The sequence below is a fragment of the Tamandua tetradactyla genome, chromosome 21 (assembly GCF_023851605.1).
Source record: "Tamandua tetradactyla isolate mTamTet1 chromosome 21, mTamTet1.pri, whole genome shotgun sequence".
NCBI classification, from domain to species: Eukaryota; Metazoa; Chordata; class Mammalia; order Pilosa; family Myrmecophagidae; genus Tamandua; species Tamandua tetradactyla.
This window is the reverse complement of record NC_135347.1, coordinates 50,060,125-50,081,668: the sequence shown is the minus strand read 5'-3', so window position 1 is coordinate 50,081,668 and position 21,544 is coordinate 50,060,125. Positions and strand designations below refer to the sequence as shown.

The window sequence follows — 21,544 nt, the reverse complement described above, 5'->3', positions numbered from 1 at the left end:
TATAGGGAATGTTATTTTGCCAACAGGCCTTTCGAAGCTTCCCTAACACTCAAAGAGGTAAGCTAGTGACCATTATAAATATTTATGGTTTCTAAACACAGACATCCAAAGCGCATACAGAACTTGTTAGACAAGTGCAGGTATAACGTCAGAATGCCAGTAACTTTGTTTTGCATGGTCTTAATGTAAAATATTTTGTACATTCTTCCTTATTTTCTTATTTATCTTATTTTCCTTGGCATTAGGAACTTTACTATTCATGAATATGAATTAGAAATGGAGTAAAAAATGAAGCCATCTTCTAAAGAATTTCTGTATTTACTGATAAAAAGTGAACTTCTAAGAGCCATTTTAGTAGTAGTTATTAGCTCTTATCAACCAATAAAAATATATTTTTGGCATGTACAGAATTAACTGAAATTCATCATCACCTAAAATGTAATTAGGTATTCTTTTTTTTAAAATATAAGGCATTTAAGCAAAGGCTTGATTTTAGATAAACTATTGAGGGAGGAAAAATGATGACACATACTATCGCAAGGCTCACTTTCCTACTTACTTTAATAAAACTATTCTTTACTATTTTTAATCATTTTGGAGAATCAGCATAATGACTGAGGATATTAGCATTACGTAATGAAGGTTTGAAAGGCTAATGAGATGTATAATGCAATGCCCTTATGACCCAGTAACCAATTTTTTCAAATTTACCTCTTCTTATATTGCTCAAGACTTCTTTACATTTTCAAAAGATTATGTAACCTATGACATTTTGCTTTACAAATGCAACATAATGAGATTAGACTGATTATGACTTGGATATCAATTAACTGCATAAGAGTATCTCTTGTTAGTGAACCTTTGCATCTTAAGAGAACAATCTTAAGAGAATCATTTTTACACTTTTCCACATGTTTTATACATTAATATATTTCAATTCTACTTAATTATACCTGGCTTTCTACTTTCAAACTCTTGTTAAGAACAAAATTCCTAAGGTTACTCTATAACCTTCATGAGAGTTATGTGTGGTTGAAATACTGTTAACAAACCATATAGAGAACACCTAATACTCACCTTGGAAATACTGTCCATATCTCCTGAGCCTGAAACAAATTATGAAAAGAAAACCTTTATTAGGTGATTTAATTAATAAATTAAGTGCTCCTCTAAATAAATGCAGTATGTTACATGTATGTTCCCATGAATATCTCTTGTGTTTTTGAATATTAAAAAATTACTTTTCTCTTGTATTGACGGTCAATCAGTATTACCTGATGGCAAATAAAAGGAAGGGTTCTACCTTAAGTTCCCAATCATCTATTTTCTTTTTATTTGATAATGGCAGAATGAAGAAAACAATCATAGTCATAGATTCTTGAAGGTGAAATAGAGAAATCATTTCTATTTCCTATTCAATTCAAAATTATAAAATGTATATACAATATATGTAACTATTCTTTGAAATATTAAGTATGTGACAGCAATCAACATTCATGGTTCAAACCTAAAAATGACTTCAAATGTAATACTGTTTTATTTTTTAGTCTTGGGAGAAATGAATAATCAATGTTAATTTCTTTTCTGAAGTAGGAAATGGAATCATGCACTAGGTGACAACAATAATCAGATCTTTATACCATAATATTAGTTTTATTTTAAGCTGTTTCATCTTAACAATTAATTTTACTGGCATAAAAATATTAATGTATTTCAATTTAAAAAACATTCAGTCATCATTCACAAAGTTAGAGCTTATTAACATGATTAATTTGTAAATAGGTATAATAAACAGTTAAAGAATATATATATATGCGATTTTATATATATATATAAATATGTGAAATAATGTTCATTATAGAAAGTAATGAGCCATATGCAAAGCATATGTGACATTCTAATGCAAATTCTATTCTCATGAATCATATACCTAAGAATCTTTTTACTGTGACCAAATGTCATGTTTTGTGAATAATTTTAAAAGATCGGAAAATGAATTGTTTTACAATAAACTGGAAATAAAACTCTAGACCTGTGCTGTCCAATAGAATTTTCTGTGATGATGGAAATATCTCCCTGTACTTATATCTTATGGTAGTCATTAGCTATATGTAGCTATTATGCATTTGAAATGTGGCTAAGTGCAACAAAAAACTAAATTTTTAATATTATTTAATTTTAACTAATTTTAAAATTGTTGTCATATATGCATGGCTAGTGCCTACTGTAATTGGACAATGCAGATCAAGACTTTGAATACTAGGCAAAATAAGTATGGATTCTTAAAAGCATGAAAGTCTATCAGTGTTGCAAATAATTTCTTGGTTTATCAACGTTACACGGTTTACAAAGTATTAGAGGGAGATGGTTCCTGATCCTGGGTTGGGAGAGTGCAGTCTGGCTGCAACCTAAGTGACTCATGGACACAGTTTCTCCAATTCAAGTAAAGTATGAATTCTTCAAAAGAAAAAAATTCATCATAAAGTCCCACCTCCACTGTCAAGTTTTAAATTAGTTTATTATAATGTTACTTAATTATATGCAAATATAAAATAAATGTGTTGTTTTGTTTTGCATTTGGCCTGTCTGTACACATAGTATGCTGTGTGACCTTGTCAAGTCTGTACCACCTGTCTCTCTGTTCTTTGCTATTGTGAAACTTTCTTCCACTTTGTAGATACTTGGCTTCATTTGGTGAAGGCATCATTTATGAAGGAACCATTAAAATCACACTATTTAGTATCAGCTTTATCATTAACACAAAGTGGGCAGTGCTCTGTCATAAGTGAATTATTCAGATTATTCAAAATATAATTGCCAATTATATGTTTTAAAAAAAGAAAAACATTAAAATGGATAACAAAACTGAGAAATTCCTGCAGTGAAATGCAGTTCTTCTAGCACTGTGTCCACAAACTAGAGACAAAGAAACTGGTTGGGAGAGTAGTGCAGTCCTCCAGGAGTGGCATTAATGATACGTATACCGAAAGCAGCAATGCCTTCTTTTATCATAAAACACTGCCAGTCACAAATTTTGGCAGAGTAAAGTAAATACCTGTGAATATGAGCTATTTTAGAGAATTTTCACATTTCTGCTTTTCATGTGATCTCCAGTCATCATAACCAGTATACTCAAGATTAAACTATCAGTCAGGGCAAAAGTTGAAGGACTTCAAAATGAGAATCTATATATGGGAGAACTTTGCAAACCATAATATTCACTTTGCACAAGTAAGGTTTTAGTTTTGAATTTATTACTAAACATCAAATTTAATATCCTTACCTAAAGAGCCATTCATGTGATGTGACTCCATTCCTGCTAATCCACCCATGGGACCCTCTGACCCAGGGCCCATTGGAAACTATTTAAAAAATGAAGAAAATGACTGTGATCACATTGAAAACAATTGCTTATCTCAATGTTACAGTATCTGTCATTAACACTGTGAGACACTCCCACAATTTATTTTCACTTTCAATTTATGGAGATTTTTCCAAGTATTTTTTCCGCCTTGTAGATTCTCTGATTGAATTGCCTCGCCTCTTTCATCTCATCTTCTCAGGGTCTGGAACAGGCTAATCCTGTCTTATCCAAAATTTTCTCCTTCAGATATACTTGATTAGACAGCCTTTGTACTCTAGTACAAATGAAAAGATAAGCATTCTGTTCTATGCTACAGACAAATTTTGCTATTCTAAACAGAGACGACTGTTAAGAAGCAGTGAAAAGGTGCTGGCATATTAATAACTATTCAGCATCATTATGTCAATATTAACATTATTCTCAGCAGACAATCTATCTTTGTTCAAAAGGACATAATAAATAATTTCATCGTATAGGTTAAATACAAGGGGATAGCTTAATATAGCTAATCTTTCTTTGCAGCCTCAACTAAGACAGTTCAATGACAGTTGGACATTCTACAGCAGTTACATTATAAGGTTTTTTTAAAGTAGAGTTCTACTCCTTTTTATTCCAACATTCCAAACGAAAGCTTACATTAGATGTCCAGTACAAAACAGATGTGAACAGATGTGTTGTGGTAGGTCTGATGGTAGAGAACCCTTGGCCTGCCCATTTTAATCTTCCCCACATCTCCTTGGAATACTTCTGAGAAAACCCAGAGGCCAATATGAATACAAGTCATTTAGTTTCCTCACTTAAATATAAAACAGTTAAGACAGCCTTCTGAAAACTGCTCTTATAAATTTCCATGCCAAAAACATCTCTTCCATGTTCTCTGGTGCCGAATGCTGAATGTGGTGTGTGTATGCGTAGATGGTGTGGTAGAGGTTACTAATCATACAGGCTTTTGGAAAACAAAAATTGCTCTCAGCAGACAACCTCGGACATGACCATCTTTGTGTGAAAATAAGATGGTCTTCTATCACTTTATGAGCATAAGGCCACATGCTTATAAATTTTCCCAAGAGATTGCCAGCCAATTTTGCTGCCTAAAATTTTGAATATCTTAAAAAGCATTATGTTTTGATTTTCACTAAACAATTTGTAATGTATACACCTCAGTGATATAGGTAAATGAGGTTAACTTTGAATTTACTGCTGTGTTTTAGCTTTTCTCAAAAGCATAGTTTAGATCTGGGCTAAGAAACTGGTGCCAGTAAGCCCAACAGCCCATGAACTTACTTGGTTTGGCCCTTTTATCTGTGCGCCACGACCACCCCCCCACCTCCCAGTGGCATTTTAAAAGCCACTATAATTGGGGGTACGTATGGTTGGTTAGCTTAGCACATTACACTGCAGGCCGGGTCCCAGAAAGCATCTGACATGTTCATGATTCACTTCTCTTGGATTTTTTGTATTTGTATCTAGTTAACAAAATGGAACATACTTGGATCACATTGGCCTAGCTGCCTACAAAAATGTCTTTAATACCAAATGCTCTTGGTTTCCACCCTCCCATCTCCCTACTAAATATTAATCAAGTTTTTTTATCCAAGTTTGAAGATGTGAAATTAAAGTATAAAGAGCTTTTCTATATCGTTTACAACATCTCTGTAAAATACTGAGTAAAAATATTGAGTATATTTCATGTTAAGATCTCTGTGAAAATGCCTTTGGACATTAGTTTCAGGATATTGTTTCTTTTTTCTGAAAAACATTTATATAATTATATAAAGAGATGGTGATAACTGAAGGTAATGCTGTTCAACAGAAATAATATGCAAGCCACAAATATGAGCTATGTAAGTAAATTTAGGTTTTCTAGTAGCCATGTTTAAACAGTAAAAAGAAACTGGTGAAGTTAATTTTACTAATTTATCTTATCTACCAAATATATAAAAATTATGCTTTCAGTTTGAATTATTAAAATTTTATAAAATATTAAAATCTAATGAGATATTTTACATTATATTGTTCACATAAGCCTTCAAAATCCAGTGAGTATTTTATACATTCTAGTACATCTCAGTTGAACTAGCCATATTTCAAGTACCAAATAGTCATATGTGGCCATTGGCTACCATACTGGACAAAATGGATCTAAGATTTCCCTTTGCTGTCTTCACTGTTAGGAAGCTAAAGTGTAATAATTATTTCATTCCTGGTTTTTGGTATATTATGGCAATTCTTTATATGTTTGAGCTACCCTATAGACATACGTGTGTGTGTATTAATTATAAACTATTATACATATTTTTGTTAACATGAGGATCTCATAAGCTTAAATTAAAAATCATGACCATATTCTTTATTAAGAATACTCAAATTAACTGACTAAATTCCATATTTAAATTCTAGATTTCCTAATCTTAAAAAAACAAAAAGTAAAAAAACCCAAACCTAAGCATATCCAACTTCATAATTTATTCTCAACTTTGTTGGGATTAAAAAAAAAAATAAATGAATATTGTGCTGGTTTGAAAGGATGTTATGTCCCCTAGAAAAGCCATGTTTTAATATAAATCCCATTTCATAAAGGCAGAATAATCCCTATTTAATACTGTATGTTTGAAACTGTAATCAGATCATTTCCCAGGGGGTGTGATTTAATCAAGAGTGGTTGTTAAACTGGATTAGGTGATGACGTCTCCACCCATTTGGGTAGGTTTTGGTAAGTTTCTGGAATCCTATAAAAGAGGAAACATTTTGGAGAATGAAGGAGATTCAGAGAGAGCAGTGAATGCTACACCACCATGAAGCAGAGATCCATCAGCCAGCGCTTTGGAGATGAAGAAGGAAAACGCTTCCCAGGGAGCTTCATGAAACAGGAAGCCAGCAGAGAAAGCTAGCAGATGATGCCATGCTCGCCATGTGCCCTTCCAGATGAGAGAGAGACCCTGAACTTCACTGGCCTTCTTGAACCAAGGTATCTTTCCCTGGATGCCTTTGATTGGACATTTCTATAGTCGTGTTTTAACTGGGACATTTTCTCGGCCTTAGAACTGTAAACTAGCAACTCATTAAATTCCCCTTTGTAAAAGCCATTTCATTTCTGGTATATTGCTTTCTGGCAGCTAGCAAACTAGAACAAATATACTGAAGAAAATTTAGTGATGTTAAAATTGAACTTTACATAAATGATTATACATTACTTGTCATTTTCAAATAGTTTTAATCACTGAGTATTCTTTTGTAAAATAAGACCTGGCACTAACATTTGATAATTGATTAGGCTCAGTTTTGCATTTAAATTTTATTGATGTAAAATTTCTGTTATATATATGTTATATATTATGGTTTTTCAACCTAGAGCATAGAAAGAATGATTCTTTTTAATATCCAATAAGTTCCTGGATAGTAAAATATAAAGATTAAATAATATCCAGGAAATGGGATTTAATTAGAGTTTGAAAGTCTTTAAATACACTTCAAAAATTAAAAAAAAAAACAACCAACAATTCATATTTACATTAGGTCTGTTAGGTCCAGGAGGTACTGCATTCATTAGAGTATACATGTTGTCGCCAGAGTTGGTTGAATCTGAAACAAATTAGTATTTAATTAGTACCTTTCCTAATAAATGACACCCAAGTCATCACAAAGTAATAAAGATGATCTAGATATATACACAGTTTAACAGCTAAAGCACATGAAGTGGTTATTGTTAATGTACAGAAACAAATACCTACAGTCATCCCCCCATTATCATTCTGAAGTTGTAAATTAAGTATATGGTAAAAAATAATTACTTGAATAATTCAGGCCAAAAGGAACATGTCTTTAAAAGTCTAAAAAGTTAGAGTAAAATTTTCCTTTTCAAAAAAAAAAAAAGGAATCTTTTTTAATTCTCTACTTAAGCAATTATATGTACACATATAACAAAAATCTCTTTAAAAATTCAGAATTAGTAGCTTTGGATTTCTCATTATTTTCCTAGGCTTCCTATATACCAATAAAAAACCCCCCAGCTTATTTAGCTAGTAATTAGTAAAAGCTTGTAGAATAATCTGGCATAGTTCCAAAAGAAAGAATGGAACAAAATTATAGAATTGGATTAAAAATTCTCTTGCTTGAGGCAAAAACCAGCTTCTTCCAGCACAGCTTTTAATTAAAAAACATTTTTTCATTCATTTCATTTCTGATTTATTAGAATAAAAATAAGTGTAGACTAAATGTATATATATATGTAGCATTTTACAGTATTTTAATTATTTGCATTTCATGTCTATGTTAATTCTGAGTATATATGTTTTTATATTGTAAAACCCAGAGTGAAAGGCTGAACATTTAACATTGAAGAAATAGCGATTTTGAAATATGGGTTTCTATTATTTCACAATCATACGGTTTTCTTAAATATAATGTAGTATAGGCTTTTCTATTTGGAAATAAATGTGTTTCAGAATTTTTGTACTGATTCAAGACAGGAGAAAAAATATTATTTGCTTTCTCATAGCAGTAATCATAGTGTGAGAAATGGGCAATTATTTTTCTCTTATTATATAATTATGGATTAGACATTAACAAGTTTATTTTTTAGTGTGTACCACTTACATAGTAGAGTAGGTGTCATTTATCAGTTGTTTTGAAAAAGTGATCTTTAAATCTAGACATTAATTTTTACCTTTAGATTAATACATCATAATGTTGAAAAAGTTGGATGTCCACCTTAGGTTGACGTCTATTTGTAAATATATTTTTAAATATGATGAAATATTTTTATAGTTAATATTTTATTTGTCTCATTCTTTCTTTCCTGCTTCTAATTAGGTTATAATAAGCTCGCTAAGAGAAGGAAAGGGATCATGTCTTAACTCATCCTGTGTATGGCATACAATAAAAGTCTGCTAACTTACATTTAAATAATGGAATAATCTCTCCCACTGAAGTTATCTTTCAGAAAACCTGGATTGCTTTTTTAACGTGGGAAGCCTTTACTCTTGGTGAAAGGAAAATAGGCTGTATATTTTAATTATGTAGAAAGAAAAAGGGATTATCACCTTTAAGACAAACTAAGAATACAATCTCAAGAATCAAGTTTAATGAGATTGAATAACTACAGAGTTTTTAAGGTGTGAATGTGTGATTGTGAAAACCTTGTGACTGACACTCCTTTTATCCAGTGTATGGGCAGATGAATAAGAAGAGGGAAAAAAAAAGACAAAATTAATAATAAGGGGGAACAGAGGGTATGGGATGTTTTGGGTGTTCTATTTTACTTTTATTTTTATTGTTTTTGGAGTAATGAAAATGTTAAAAAATCAATTGTAATGATGAATGCACAGCTTACTGATGATACTGTGATCCACTGTACATTTTGGATGATTATATCTCAATAAAAAATCACTGAAGGAGAAAAGTAAAATCTCATCTGAAAAAAACATAGAGAGGAATAAAGTTGAAGAGAAAAATTTTCTAGGACATTTCTGACTCCCCTTCTTACACAGAAAAATTTTACAATGAAGTGAACCTCTGCATGTATTCTGGAGGGCTACTGGCATCATGTTAGGGGAATGACTATGATAAAGAATTAGAATATAAAGGAGTATGCAAAAAGTTTTGAAGATAAACTGGTGCCAATTCTGGCTTAAAAGGAAGAAATGATCAACCTACTTATTACCGGTAATATTTAGTGCTACCCTAAAATTTTGGTTTTAGTTTTATAGTGAAGCATTTATTAATCAGGCGCTAACTTCATAAATTAAACATTTACTTCAATGAGGTCATATAAGAATGCAAATACGGGCAAGATGATCAGTTCCCCTATTTCTATCTTCTATGAATTCTGTTCCAGTTCCGGTGAAGATGCTCTGAGGACTGAGATTCATGAAATATTTATGGATATATTCCAAGGAATTAATGAAACAAAATAAAATTTTGTATAAATTGTGAATTTATGCTTTTTCTTAATTAAAAAGTTTCAAAACAAAACAAAATTTATAATTTGTTGGTAATTAATAACTTCTTTTTATTTTAGATTTTACAAACCAGTTAAGAACATAGGCATTAAGAGCAAAACATAATTAAAAACTTTTCCCTAATTATAGAAATAATATACACTGTGTGAAATATTTTAAATTTAGCAAAGTAAAAAGAATAAATGTCTATTTCACTACCCAGAAGTAACCCTGGTAAAGTTTTAGCATATTGTTTTCTAGCCCTGAGGTTTCTGTGTCCATACAGTTTAAAATAAAGTTGTGATCATAATGTACTGAATTGTAAGCATTTATTTCTCCATGTCATTACAGATTCTTTGAAAATAAATTTAATGGCTACATTCCATTCCATCACATTCCATAAATAGATTACTTAATATATCTACTATAATTAGATTAGATGTGAAGGTTATGTCTATTATTTCAGCATTAACTGTAACAAATGAGTTTGCTTCTATGTAAATCTTGCATTGTTTTTCTGATAATTTCTAGCAGTAGGACTGTAGAGTTAAAGGATGTGAAACTTTTCTTGATACATGTTGCCAGGGCACTTTCTTGGAGGGCAGTATAATTTAAACTCCCAGCGTTAGAGTGCCTAAGACATAACACATTTAACAGTCTGCACTAAAGTCTCAAAAGGAAAATATAAAGCTATTAAAATAATGATATAATATATACATTAAAGTATATTTTAGTTTAGTAGATTAAAAAAAGCCTTTTCCACTACCTTGTAGATAGCTTAGTTAACTAATAAATACCTATAGACATGTAGGGTAAATAATCTGTAAGCACATATATATCTATCTTAGTAAGATGATAGTTATAGTGGGTCTGTTTTGCTATTTTAAACGTAATAGTTTCATGTATTTCATTTTTAACTTAAGCAGACTTTTTCTAAATTGTGAGATTTGGATATATGGACTCTTTTCCTCAGTCTCAGGGAATCCTTTAGTCAGATCAATTATTGGGCAATTCATACAGATCAACACAACATTCATTCATAGGGGATTAAATCTGTTAACCACACATAAGAATTTTCTAAATGTGTAAAGTAATTAGACTATTTCCTCCTACTTGCTATCTGTAATATACTTCTGAGATCATGAGATTCATCATGAAATAATGAATACTACTAACTTTCTTCCTAAACAATATCTATAGTTTGTGATTTTCTTCTAATAATCAGATTCCCATGTGACTAGGTGGATTACCATACCTGCTGGACTAGGCATGATGGGTGTTCCTGGTGGCCCTCCACCTCCTGGAGGACCCTACATGATTGTAAAAAATTTCAACAAAAATAAGTCATTTCATTCAACATGATAAGAAAAAACAGAAGAAAAGCTAGACTTATCTCTATAATAATGCAATTTAAAAATAAGGGGAAATAAATTTCCATAATTTACTTTGAGTGCACAATCATTTCAATATTATGTAAAACATAATTTAAATTTGTCAAAAATATTTTGATAAGTTTCCAAAAAACAATGAACCTACAACATTGATTTATTTTTTGAGTTAATCACATTGGCTATAATGAGGTTAAGGAGAAACCATTTAATAGGACATTTATAAAGCCATAAAATAGAAATAATTCATGCATCTGTAATTCAGTTTACTCTAATTTTTCTTAAATTTTGTATCAGAAAGTAAAAACCAAAAGATATTCTATTAGAAATTCATATGTTTGAAAATATATTGATGGTATTTCTTCCTTCAGGCAATCAACACCAATTGCAATGCTTCTGGAGCAATGCTGGCTAAGGCTGTGGGTTACTAAGGTTGCAGCTACACAATCAAACTGAAATGGAAATTAGATAATTCTAAAGTTAATTCAGTTATTTCAGATAGCTAAAATGGATAATTCGAGCAATATGTTCTAGAATTTAAGCTAGTCAGATGCTATATATACAGTAATCAAATCAAGTGGCCACATTTTTGCTTCATTCTGACTATACAGACACAGCTTACCAATTATTTTCATTATTCTTCTTAATTAACAACTTAAATTTCCTTTCAAACAAGTCTATAATTTCACAAAACCATATATCAGTTTCCTTCTTAAGTGACTTAAAAATAGGTTTTATTCAAATTTCTTACTTTGTTCTTGTTTCATAGAAAATGTGAAAAAAGTTAGCCTTTCTTTAAGCAGTAAGTTGACAGGTCCAAAACACTGTGCTTCTCACTGTGGTTATAAAAAATAATCCATAGAGAGTAAATGATCACTGATCTTCTTAAGTACTCCTTTACTCCCACTCCTGTTAGCCACAAACCTCTGAAAATTTCTTCAGGAAAGATTTCGCTTTTTGCCATTTTATCCTTGCTTCTCTGTTAGTCATTTCTTCCTAAATATTGAAACAGATTATCCTCTATGGTGGTCTTGAGATTGTAAGCTCAAGAGATGATGCTAAACCTGCTAACTTGACTTTAGGTTTATATAAGTTATTGGAAAAATGTTGATGTGCTAAAAAATAATAAGAAAATAAGTGTTTTGAATTTCTAAGAATGACAAAAAAACTAAAAATTTCCCTGAAATTACTAGTCATTATTCTGCTGTCTGACTCACTTTGTGACTGGGAGAAAGTTCAGTTGTCTTTTTCCCCCCTAATGGCTTCTTAGGTGGAGTAGTGTGAGAGAGGGAGGGGGTGGTGGTGCAGATTATACTCCAGGAGAACTGCAAACCCAAGCATATCATTGTACAACTGGGATGTAGTGTGAGAGAGGGAGGGGGTGGTGTAGATTATACTCCAGGAGAACTGCAAACCCAAGCATATCATTGTACAACTGGGATGTAGTGTGAGAGAGGGAGGGGTGGTGGTGCAGATTATACTCCAGGAGAACTGCAAACCCAAGCATATCATTGTACAACTGGGATGGCTTCCTTTATGATTGGACAGAGTGTATTGTACTGGTTACAGAAACATATGCTGAAGTAAAAAACAATACTCAGGGCAATTCTGGCCAGATTGATAACTGTTTCACTAATGAACATCAACATATGTACTGAGGTTGGCAGACGAAACAACTCAATACAAATCAGATGTTCACTTCTTGGCCAGTACACAGGGGCTCTTCTTAACATCTGGACAACTATTTCATTGCCCAAATAAAACGTAACATCAATTGTTATGAGCAAACAAACCCAAATGTACTTACTACATAATTCCCAGGAGATGCTGAGGAGTATGGTATCTAGAACATACAAAACAAAACAAAACACATAGTTTGATTCATGTGGCAGTATGAAGACTGACCTAAAAGGATTTTTTTTTTCTGACTTTTATCAAGTTTTAAAATGCATAAAAAAGAATGGTAAAGAAAAAGGGCATTTTTGTTTGAGTGCTAGAAAACTGAATAACTTCAATATTAACTTGGATTTACAAAAAAAACCAAACATTTTCTTCAAGATGAATTCAGACAGAACTGTATCTTCAGATTATATTGGTTTCAGGGCATTTGTACTCACTACTTGATACTAATGACCCTTATTCTGTAATTAGAAAATATATATTTGTACTACTAAAACCCAGAAACTAGAGGTTTCTAAATTAGTAGACTTTGCAGATATAACCTGTAGGCTGTGTGCATGATGGGAAGCATCATTTTCTATAAAGACAGCTTTCAGAATACCCCATTCATGCAATATGGATCTCTACTTGGTATATAGTCTTTACCTTTCCCCCTTTCCTTTAAAATTAGCACTAGAAAATAATATAATAAATGCAAAAGAGTTTGATAATATTCTCAAAGTCTCCTGATTTGTGGGGATCAGATATGGGTAACAAATTCCCCCCTTTACCTTCAGATCAAGCTCTTAACCAAGCTTTTTTCTAGGGATTAGAAGGTAGAAATAATCACATTGCTGTGATTAAATAAATGAAAAAACTGGAAAACATATTATTCAAAAATAAGCCCCTGAATGTGGATATTAATAGAGAAAGTTAAATTCAAATATTTTCTTTTTGTATAAATTCATTTGTATGACTACTCTCCACACCCAGAAAAGATATTTTTGCCTTTTGAAAAGAAGCCAATAAATTATTGTCTAATTGAGGAGTCAGACAGCCAGAGCCAGAGTAGGACCTTTAGAATAGTGAAAAGATTATAATACCTATACCCTAAAACCTTTCTCTACCCCAGACCTGCCATATAATTAAACATAAAAATAATATGAAATCATAAAGTATGAGGAAGTTTAATAAAGTTATGATTTTTCCTAGATGAATAATACTTCGATGCTTTTTTGAGAATATTTAACATTAAATCATTTCAAAAGCTTTTCTTTCCATTGTGTGATATACCCTTGCTTTGCCGTAAGCACAGAACACATGTCCCTGAGGCTCCTGCCTGGTCTGCCTGGGTGATTCTGTACTACAGATCGCCATTGTTAGCGTTTCCAGCATCACTGGAGGTGAGGCTTACTTCCACTATGAGTCCTCAGATCTCTACAGCAGTAAACATTTACTGGACTAGGTGAGTGAACACAACTTGGCTCTTTTGGCCCCTTTTGGTTCATGATCTAACGTCCATCCTCTGCTTCTCATCATTTGCAACATGTGCATCTGCCTCTCCAAATCACCAACTTATCTATTGCTCCTAGCACCAATTTTCATATTCCTGTAACACCTAGTTTATATTCTGCCTCTTTCTATTGTCCACCTTCACTCTTAAGTATCTTCAAGATACAATCTGACCACCTTTTAGGTCTTTGGAATTTGCAGTTTATTGTTACCCTTTACTTTATAATACATTTCTCTCTCTTCCATTAATGAGCATGACCACATTTTACAGTTCTTTATACAGAAATAATTATTTAGCATCTTCTCTTCTTCTGAATAACTCCCTTGCCTGACATCTTTTTTATTCCTCATGATACTCACAAAAATTACTTTACATTCCAACCAGAATATTCTCCCATCACAATTCCTCCATATTTGCTTAGTTCATTAGTTTCCTATTAGTTTCCTACTACTTAGGTTGCCTTTGTCCCATCCCCATACCACCACTGGAATTTTATTTCTCTCTCTAATATCTTAAAACTCCTTATCTTAAAGTCAACTTTAAAGATTTTTATCACCCCCTAGTCACCTTTTTTGCTTAACAGCAGAGATTTCCTGAAGTGAAACAGAAAACAAGACTGAAAAGTTCCAAAATATAATCATATTCTCTAACTTAAACCTAGTCTTCAGTAATATCTGGAAACATTTCATCTCAGACTTTATGGAAGCCCTGAGGCATACTAGGGTGTGCTGGTAAACTTCAGGGGGAAAACAAAAGTCCCAATCAGTAATATCTGCTGATTTTTGTGGTGTAAATATTCCCACCATGGCAGATTTCAAACTATCAATGGTTTAACAACCACCTCACAAAATTCCTGAATTCTTAACAATTGACTATGGTGAGCTGGCCCCGATGGTGATTCCATGATTCTAGTTGATTCTTTACCCTCCTTTCATAGATGAAAGCATCAGGTTCTTATTATGTGTTAGTTCATTGCTTATAGATTTATATTTTTATCCATTTATCCTAGGGAAAAAAAAGCCTAGGATAAAATTTTCTGTTTACTAAGCTGGCCACCCCTGACCATCCCATTCTAAGTCCTTGCTGCTTCTATATTTAACATATCTCTCCCTTCAAGGCTCCTTCAAACACAGTTAAATATAATAAACTTTTAAGAATAGTTTTAAAACTGTGTTATCTCACCTAGTTGTTCAATTTTCATTTTGCCCTATCAAAATCTTTAATTCTGGTTCATTCACATTGTTTCTACTTCATATTCTTTCAAGCCTTCATTTAAAATCAGCATTTGGCTTCTACTCTTAGCACTTTACTGAACCTTCATTCTTTAATGTTTTCCAGCAGGATCTGAAAGCCTAGCATGAAAAACATGAACTATAATAACATAGGTAGAAGTACTATGTCAGTACAGAGGATATATTTGAGCTGGGCAGCTGGGATTTAAAGACTAATTGCTCACCAGAAAGGCAAAGAGAAGGATCATCATAAAAAATAGAAAGAAAAAAAAAAGTAAAGTACACAGTTTATTTGGGACATGGTATAAAATGTGATACAGCTGCTACAGTGTGGGATCTATGGGGGCTGTGGTAAGTGATAAAGCTATAGTTAGAATGAATGTATGCTGTAAAAAACAGGGAGTCACAGATGTTAGCATGTTCAAATACATGTTTTAGTAAGCTAACTTCAGAGGTATCTGGGAATATGAACACAAGTTAGAGGTTATTGTAGAAAGTCCAGACAAGAGATGATGAAAAAGTATATATTTTTCATCAGAATAGCAGTATTTGAGAGACATTTCACAATTGGATTGATAGAGCTTCATGATGAAGTGGGTGTGATGGACAAGGGATGAAAGAAATCATCCTTAATTTCCAGGTTTCCAGTTTGGTGACTGGGTGAATGATGGTGCTACTAATCTATACAGGGAGTTCAGGAGGGATGGCAGGTTTGGGGAAATGTCTGACATGTTGAATCTGAAGGCACTTTTAAACATTGGGGTAGATCTGAACAACAGCCATTTAGAAATATAGATATGGACCTTACGAGAGTTCAGAACTAGAGATACACCTTCAATTTAACTAGTTTCTATTCAACTCAACAAATAATTACTGAGAACTTACTTTATGCTGGGCACTATACTTGATCTAGGATTCAACTACATTTAGTGAAGTCACATGAAAATATTAAAATGACGAGGAAAAAAGGTCTAAGAATGGAATTAGAGAACATTACAAGTTGAGAAAGGCAGATAATTTGGAGGAAAATTAGGAGAAAGTGTATTATAAAATTTTAAGCAAATCAAACTTCGCAGAAGTAGGGAGTGGGTACAGCTTAGCTAGGAAATGCCTAAAGCAGGTTTATTCTTGAGCCCTATCAGTCTCAAGGCTTGCAACTTTTCTGTGACATACCTAAGAATAAATAATAAAAAGGAACATCTATTCTTCCACAACATCTAATGTCTATTCATATAATTATACTTAACACATTTTGTATGATTTAAACCTATAATGTTCAACTTTGGTTGATTCCACACTGTTGCTTGATCAGCATTTTTCTACTTTTCCTTAGTCAGCTATCTTCCTTTTTTTCCTCAATGGCTGTTAGTACTAATAATATGGAAACAATAAAGAAAAATTCTTAAAATGAAGAAAAGAAATTTAAAATAAAGCCAAGGAGTAAAATATTTCAGAGGTCAGGTAGATGAGGAAGAATATTAGTCATTATGTGAGGCTGGTAGATAGGTCATTAGTAACCAATAGGACCTGCATGGGAACTGGAATAGGCTGAGAAGTCAATTCAATAAATCTTCTTTCATCATTGCCTGTGTTTCAGACACTCAATTCCATGTGGTGATAATAATGAGAAAAAGGTCAAGGAATTCATTGTTTAGTAGAATGGGTGGCGAAGGAGTAAAGTGTGAGAGATGGGGTGGTGGTTTGAGACTGAGAGAAGGTCGGGAGAAGTTTTCTGTCAGCCACTCCCTCCCAGCTGCAGGGGAGCAGAGGAACAGGGGATTAAGACTGTCTTGAAATTGTTCATTGGTTTAGCCTTAGAAGAAAGTTTCAGTTAATGGAAAGGGACAGACTGAAGATTCCTTTGGAAGAATGAAAGAACAAGCTATGAAAGGAAGAGATGGAATAAAAGTAATAGAAAGGTTATCATTGAAAAGAAATCATTTCTTTTTCTGAGACAAGAGAAAAGAAAGATGACTAAAGTCTGATAATATATTGGAGGTGAAGGGTAAAATCTGAAGCAATTTGAATCTAATGGTCTTCCTTCCCCCTCTAAAATATGAGAAATTTCAGCTGATATATATGATGTTAAAAATAAGGTAGGGCCACAATGAGAATAAAAAATTCTAACAGCCATTGAGGAAAAAAGGAAGATAGCTGACTAAGGAAAAGTAGAAAAATGCTGATCAAGCAACAGCGTGGAATCAACCAAAATTGAACATTATAGGTTTAAATCATACAAAATGTGTTAAGTATAATTATATGCATAGACATTACTTGTTGTGGAAGAACAGATGTTCTACAAATACTTAAAATTTAATATCCTCAAAACTGTCTACCTCTAAACCCGTATCTTCTTCTATGTTCTAATATATTTAACGTTACTCAAAAACTGTTTTTAAGGCTCCTCATCATCTTTAACTTTTTCCTTTTCTTAATCCCCAAAAACACTAAGTGTTTTTTATTCCATTTGTGAAACTTCTTTCTTCCACTCCTTTTTCACTTTCCTTTAGTCTAAGATTACCTTTTTTAAATTATTATTTTATGGTAATAACATATACATAACATAAAATTTGCCATTTTAACCATTTATTAAGTTCTAAAATATTATGATTCTGCTTCTTTATCTTTTGCATCTTCAATTTGAAGATTAATTACATCTGGAAGAATCTGGACAGTAAAATTAGAGAGAAGTTTAAACAAAAAGAGAAGGGGATATGTATGAACTTTTCAAAGAAAAATGACTAGACCGTTAGTGGCCGACAGGATAGACAGTTTGGGAAGGCAAGCTCGTGAGTGCATCTCGGTGGCATTAACTGCATTCACAATATTGTGCTACCATCACCACCATCCATTACCAAAATTTCTCATCACTTCAAACAGCACTTTTGTACCCATTAAGTAATAACTCCCCACTGCCCTCTACTCTACTTTCTGTCTCTATGAATTTTCTCATTCTAGACATTTCATATAAGTGGAATCATGAAATATTTGTCATTTTGTGCCTGGTTTATTTTCACCTAGCTTAATGTTTTCAAGATGCATCACGTTTAGCATGTATCAGAACTTCATTCCTTTTTAAGGCTGAAGAGTATTCCATCGTATGAATAGATTACATTTTGTTTATCCATTCATCTGTTGATGGGCACTTGAGTTGTTTTAACTTTTAGGCTGCTGTGAATACTGCTGCTTGAACACTGGATATGTTCACAGCATCCAAGAGAACAATTTGGATGCTGTAAACAATCCATCCAAGGCGTAGATTCCTACAAGTATCTGTTTGTACCACTATTCTCAATTGTTGTGGGTATATACTTAGGAATGGAATTGCTGGGTCGTACAGTAATTTCATGTTGAACTGTTTAGAAACACCTATGATTATATTTTATTCGGCCTATTACTGTAATCTCCTGATTGTGTTTCCCTGCTGTATCCATTTTATATACTATCTTCCTAAAGAATATTTCCACATAGCTAACAATAAATTTCAGATTTCTCAACATTCAAAGCCTCTACACATAATGGTCTCCCTTTTCAGCTTTATTTTTCTCCTTGCCTTCCCAAACTGTCTATCCTGTCGGCCACTAACGATCTAGTCATTTTTCTTTGAAAAGTTCATCCATATTCCCTTCTCTTTTTGTTTAAACTTCTCTCTACTTTTACTGTCCAGATTCTTCCAAATGTAATTAATCTTCAAATCGAAGATACAAAAAATAAAGAAGCAGAATCATAATATTTTAGAGCTAGAAGAACCTTCCATCTGACAGATGAGAAAACGTAGAGCCTTAGATCTTGTCTGGCTAAGCAGAACAGAAAATTCAAGAGCTGTTAACAGGAACTCAGCCATCCTGACCCCTAAGACCCACAGCTGTGAGACTGAGGTAGGGAAGAGAAGCTAGAATGTTTTGTTTGTTTTGGTTTTTTAATTATTAATAACAGTTTACCTAAGGAGCTTTCTTCAATAGAGAAGCTTAAAAATATTTTATAAGCATGGGGTTACTAGAAATTAGGGAGAGCTACATCAGGACATTATCTGTGCCAGTGAAAAGCTGAAAACATTCCATTAGTTTCCAATGCTCTTTTAAGTGAATAAGCACCTGTTTGTAGACAGCAGAGCATATTTGGAGTAAAACAATAAAGTTCCTTAAGCTCAGTCATTACAGATCTTTATTTTCTTTCTTAAAGGAGTTTGCTTTTTCTTTATCCTGTTGACCTAGCAAAAGTTGATGAAAACAATGCTATCTTGAACATTTGTTATTTTTGTCTATCCAGTATCTTCTGCTAACAGTTGTTATGGTTAAATTCATGTGTCAACTTGGCCAGATGATGGTGCCCAGCTGTCTGGTCAAGTAAGCGCTAGCCTAATGGTTACCCCAGTGACATTTTGGGGCCTGTTAATAAGCCAGAAAGCCGGTTTATTAAATCATTAGCACATTGACCGATCCATGGCCGATTACGTCTGCAGTCAGCAAAGGGAGAGTATCTCCCACAATTAGTGGCTTTTAATCTAATCAATTGAAGACTTTACAGGAGAAGTCAGAAGAGAGAATCTTTCCACTTCAGCCAGCGAGCATCTCCTGGGAGACTAACTGAAGACCGTCATTAGAGCTGTCAGCCTATGGCCTGCCCTACAAGACTTGGACTCATGCATCCACACAGTTGAGTGAGACATTTTTATAAAATCCCATATTTACAGATACCTCCTGTTGGTTGTTTCCCTAGAGTACCCTAATACAAATTCTTTGGTGAAAATACATATATCTCCCTTTTTTTTACTTCATGTGGCTTGGGTGAGGCTCAAAGAGTGGGCATTGTAAACTAGGCCTGGCTGACAGCGCACTGTATCTCCTGGCCATGACTGGTTCACAAATGAGCATGTGACTCAAACTAAGTACAATTCAGTTCAGTTCAGTTAGAGCTATTCCCAATACCTGTGCTTACTTATGCTCTTTTGTGCTCATCTGGTTGCTGTGAGGATATAAATTTAGCGCTTCAAATAGCTCTCCTGCCATGGCAAGGGAATAAAGTGGATAGAAACAGGGTCTTGGTGAAATTACTTGAGCCCTTGTCACCAAAGCCAAATATTCATCTGGACTTTTCAGATATGGGATCTAGAAATCTTTGCTGTTAATATGAGCATAGTTTGGTTTTCTGTCTTATAATCAAAAGGGTGTCCAGATGCAGAAAACTGAGATATTTTCAATAAAAAGTGATTGCTCCCTAATGACTAGAACTTGCTGTACAACTGAACCCAAAGACACAGTTCCTGGTGAAAGAGAAAAAAAAAATAGAATTAGTGAATTTGTAAATAAACTTCCAAATAAAAATATGAGGCTAATTCTGTAATCCTCAGAGTCATAGGAGTTAAAATGAAAAATCACATCTTTGATTCTGAATTAAAAATGTTTGCCCACAAAAATGTTTCTTCTCCTGCCATACAGTACATGCCAAAATAACTTTTTTTTTTGCTAGACAATTTGTAGGCTTACAGGAAAATCATACAGAAAATAGAGTTCCCATATATGCCCCCATTAGTAACACCTTGCATTAAGTGTAGTACCTTTGTTACAACTGATGAAAGACTATTGTTATAATTGTACTATTAACTATAGGCCACAGTTTACATTAGGGTCCACTGTGTTGTACTGTTCTATGGTATTTTTTAATTTTTTTATTCTACTAACACATATACAACCTAAAATTTCCCCTTTTAAACACATTCAAATAAATAATTCAGTGGTGTTACTTACATTCACAATCTTGTGCCATCATCACCACCTTCTATTACCAAAACTTTCCATCATCCTTAATAGGAATTCTGGACCAATTAAGCATTACATCCACATTCCCTATCCCTAACCTAGCCCTTGAACATCAGTATTCTAATTTCCGACTCCATGAATTTGCTTATTCTAACAGTTCATATAAGTGAGATCACTCAACATTTATCCTCATAAGTCTGTCTTATTTCACTTAAAATGATACCTTCCAGTTTCATCATGTTGTCACATGTATCAGAACTTCATTACTTTTTGCAGCTGAGTAATATTCATTGTTTTATATACCACATTTTGTTTATCCATTTACTTTTTGATGGCTGGGTTGCTTCCATCTTCTGGCAATTGTCAAAAATGGCGCTATGAGCCATCTCTGTACAGATACCTGTTCAAGTCCCTTCTTTCAATTCTTTTGGGTATATACCCTGAAATGAGATTGATGACTCATATGGTAATTTTATGCTTATTTCCTGAAGCACTGCCAAACTGTCTTCCTCAATGAAGGAATGCTCCTATTTCTCCACATCCTCACCAACACTTGTTAAGTTACTTTTTTAAAAAATAGTAGCCATATTCATGGGTATGAAGTGGAATCTCATTGTGGTGTTGATTTGCATATCCCTAAAGGCTAATGATGTTGAGCATCTTCTCATGTGCTTTTTGGACATTTGTATA

At 33.1% G+C, this 21,544-nt stretch overlaps 1 protein-coding gene across 19 annotated transcripts in view; it reads right to left on the bottom strand.

The window, feature by feature from the left end:
• The window catches only part of SSBP2 (single stranded DNA binding protein 2), a 345,880-nt gene that overhangs the window by 19,156 nt on the left and 305,180 nt on the right, over positions 1–21,544 (bottom strand). For all 19 annotated transcript variants that reach the window (XM_077139285.1, XM_077139283.1, XM_077139269.1 and 16 more), the window contains 5 exons: positions 12,499–12,534; positions 10,559–10,613; positions 6,876–6,946; positions 3,284–3,362; positions 1,078–1,106 (listed from right to left, as the gene is read on the bottom strand). In XM_077139285.1, coding sequence (XP_076995400.1) covers positions 1,078–1,106; positions 3,284–3,362; positions 6,876–6,946; positions 10,559–10,613; positions 12,499–12,534 — 270 coding nt within the window. The remainder of the gene's footprint in view (positions 1–1,077; positions 1,107–3,283; positions 3,363–6,875; positions 6,947–10,558; positions 10,614–12,498; positions 12,535–21,544) is intronic.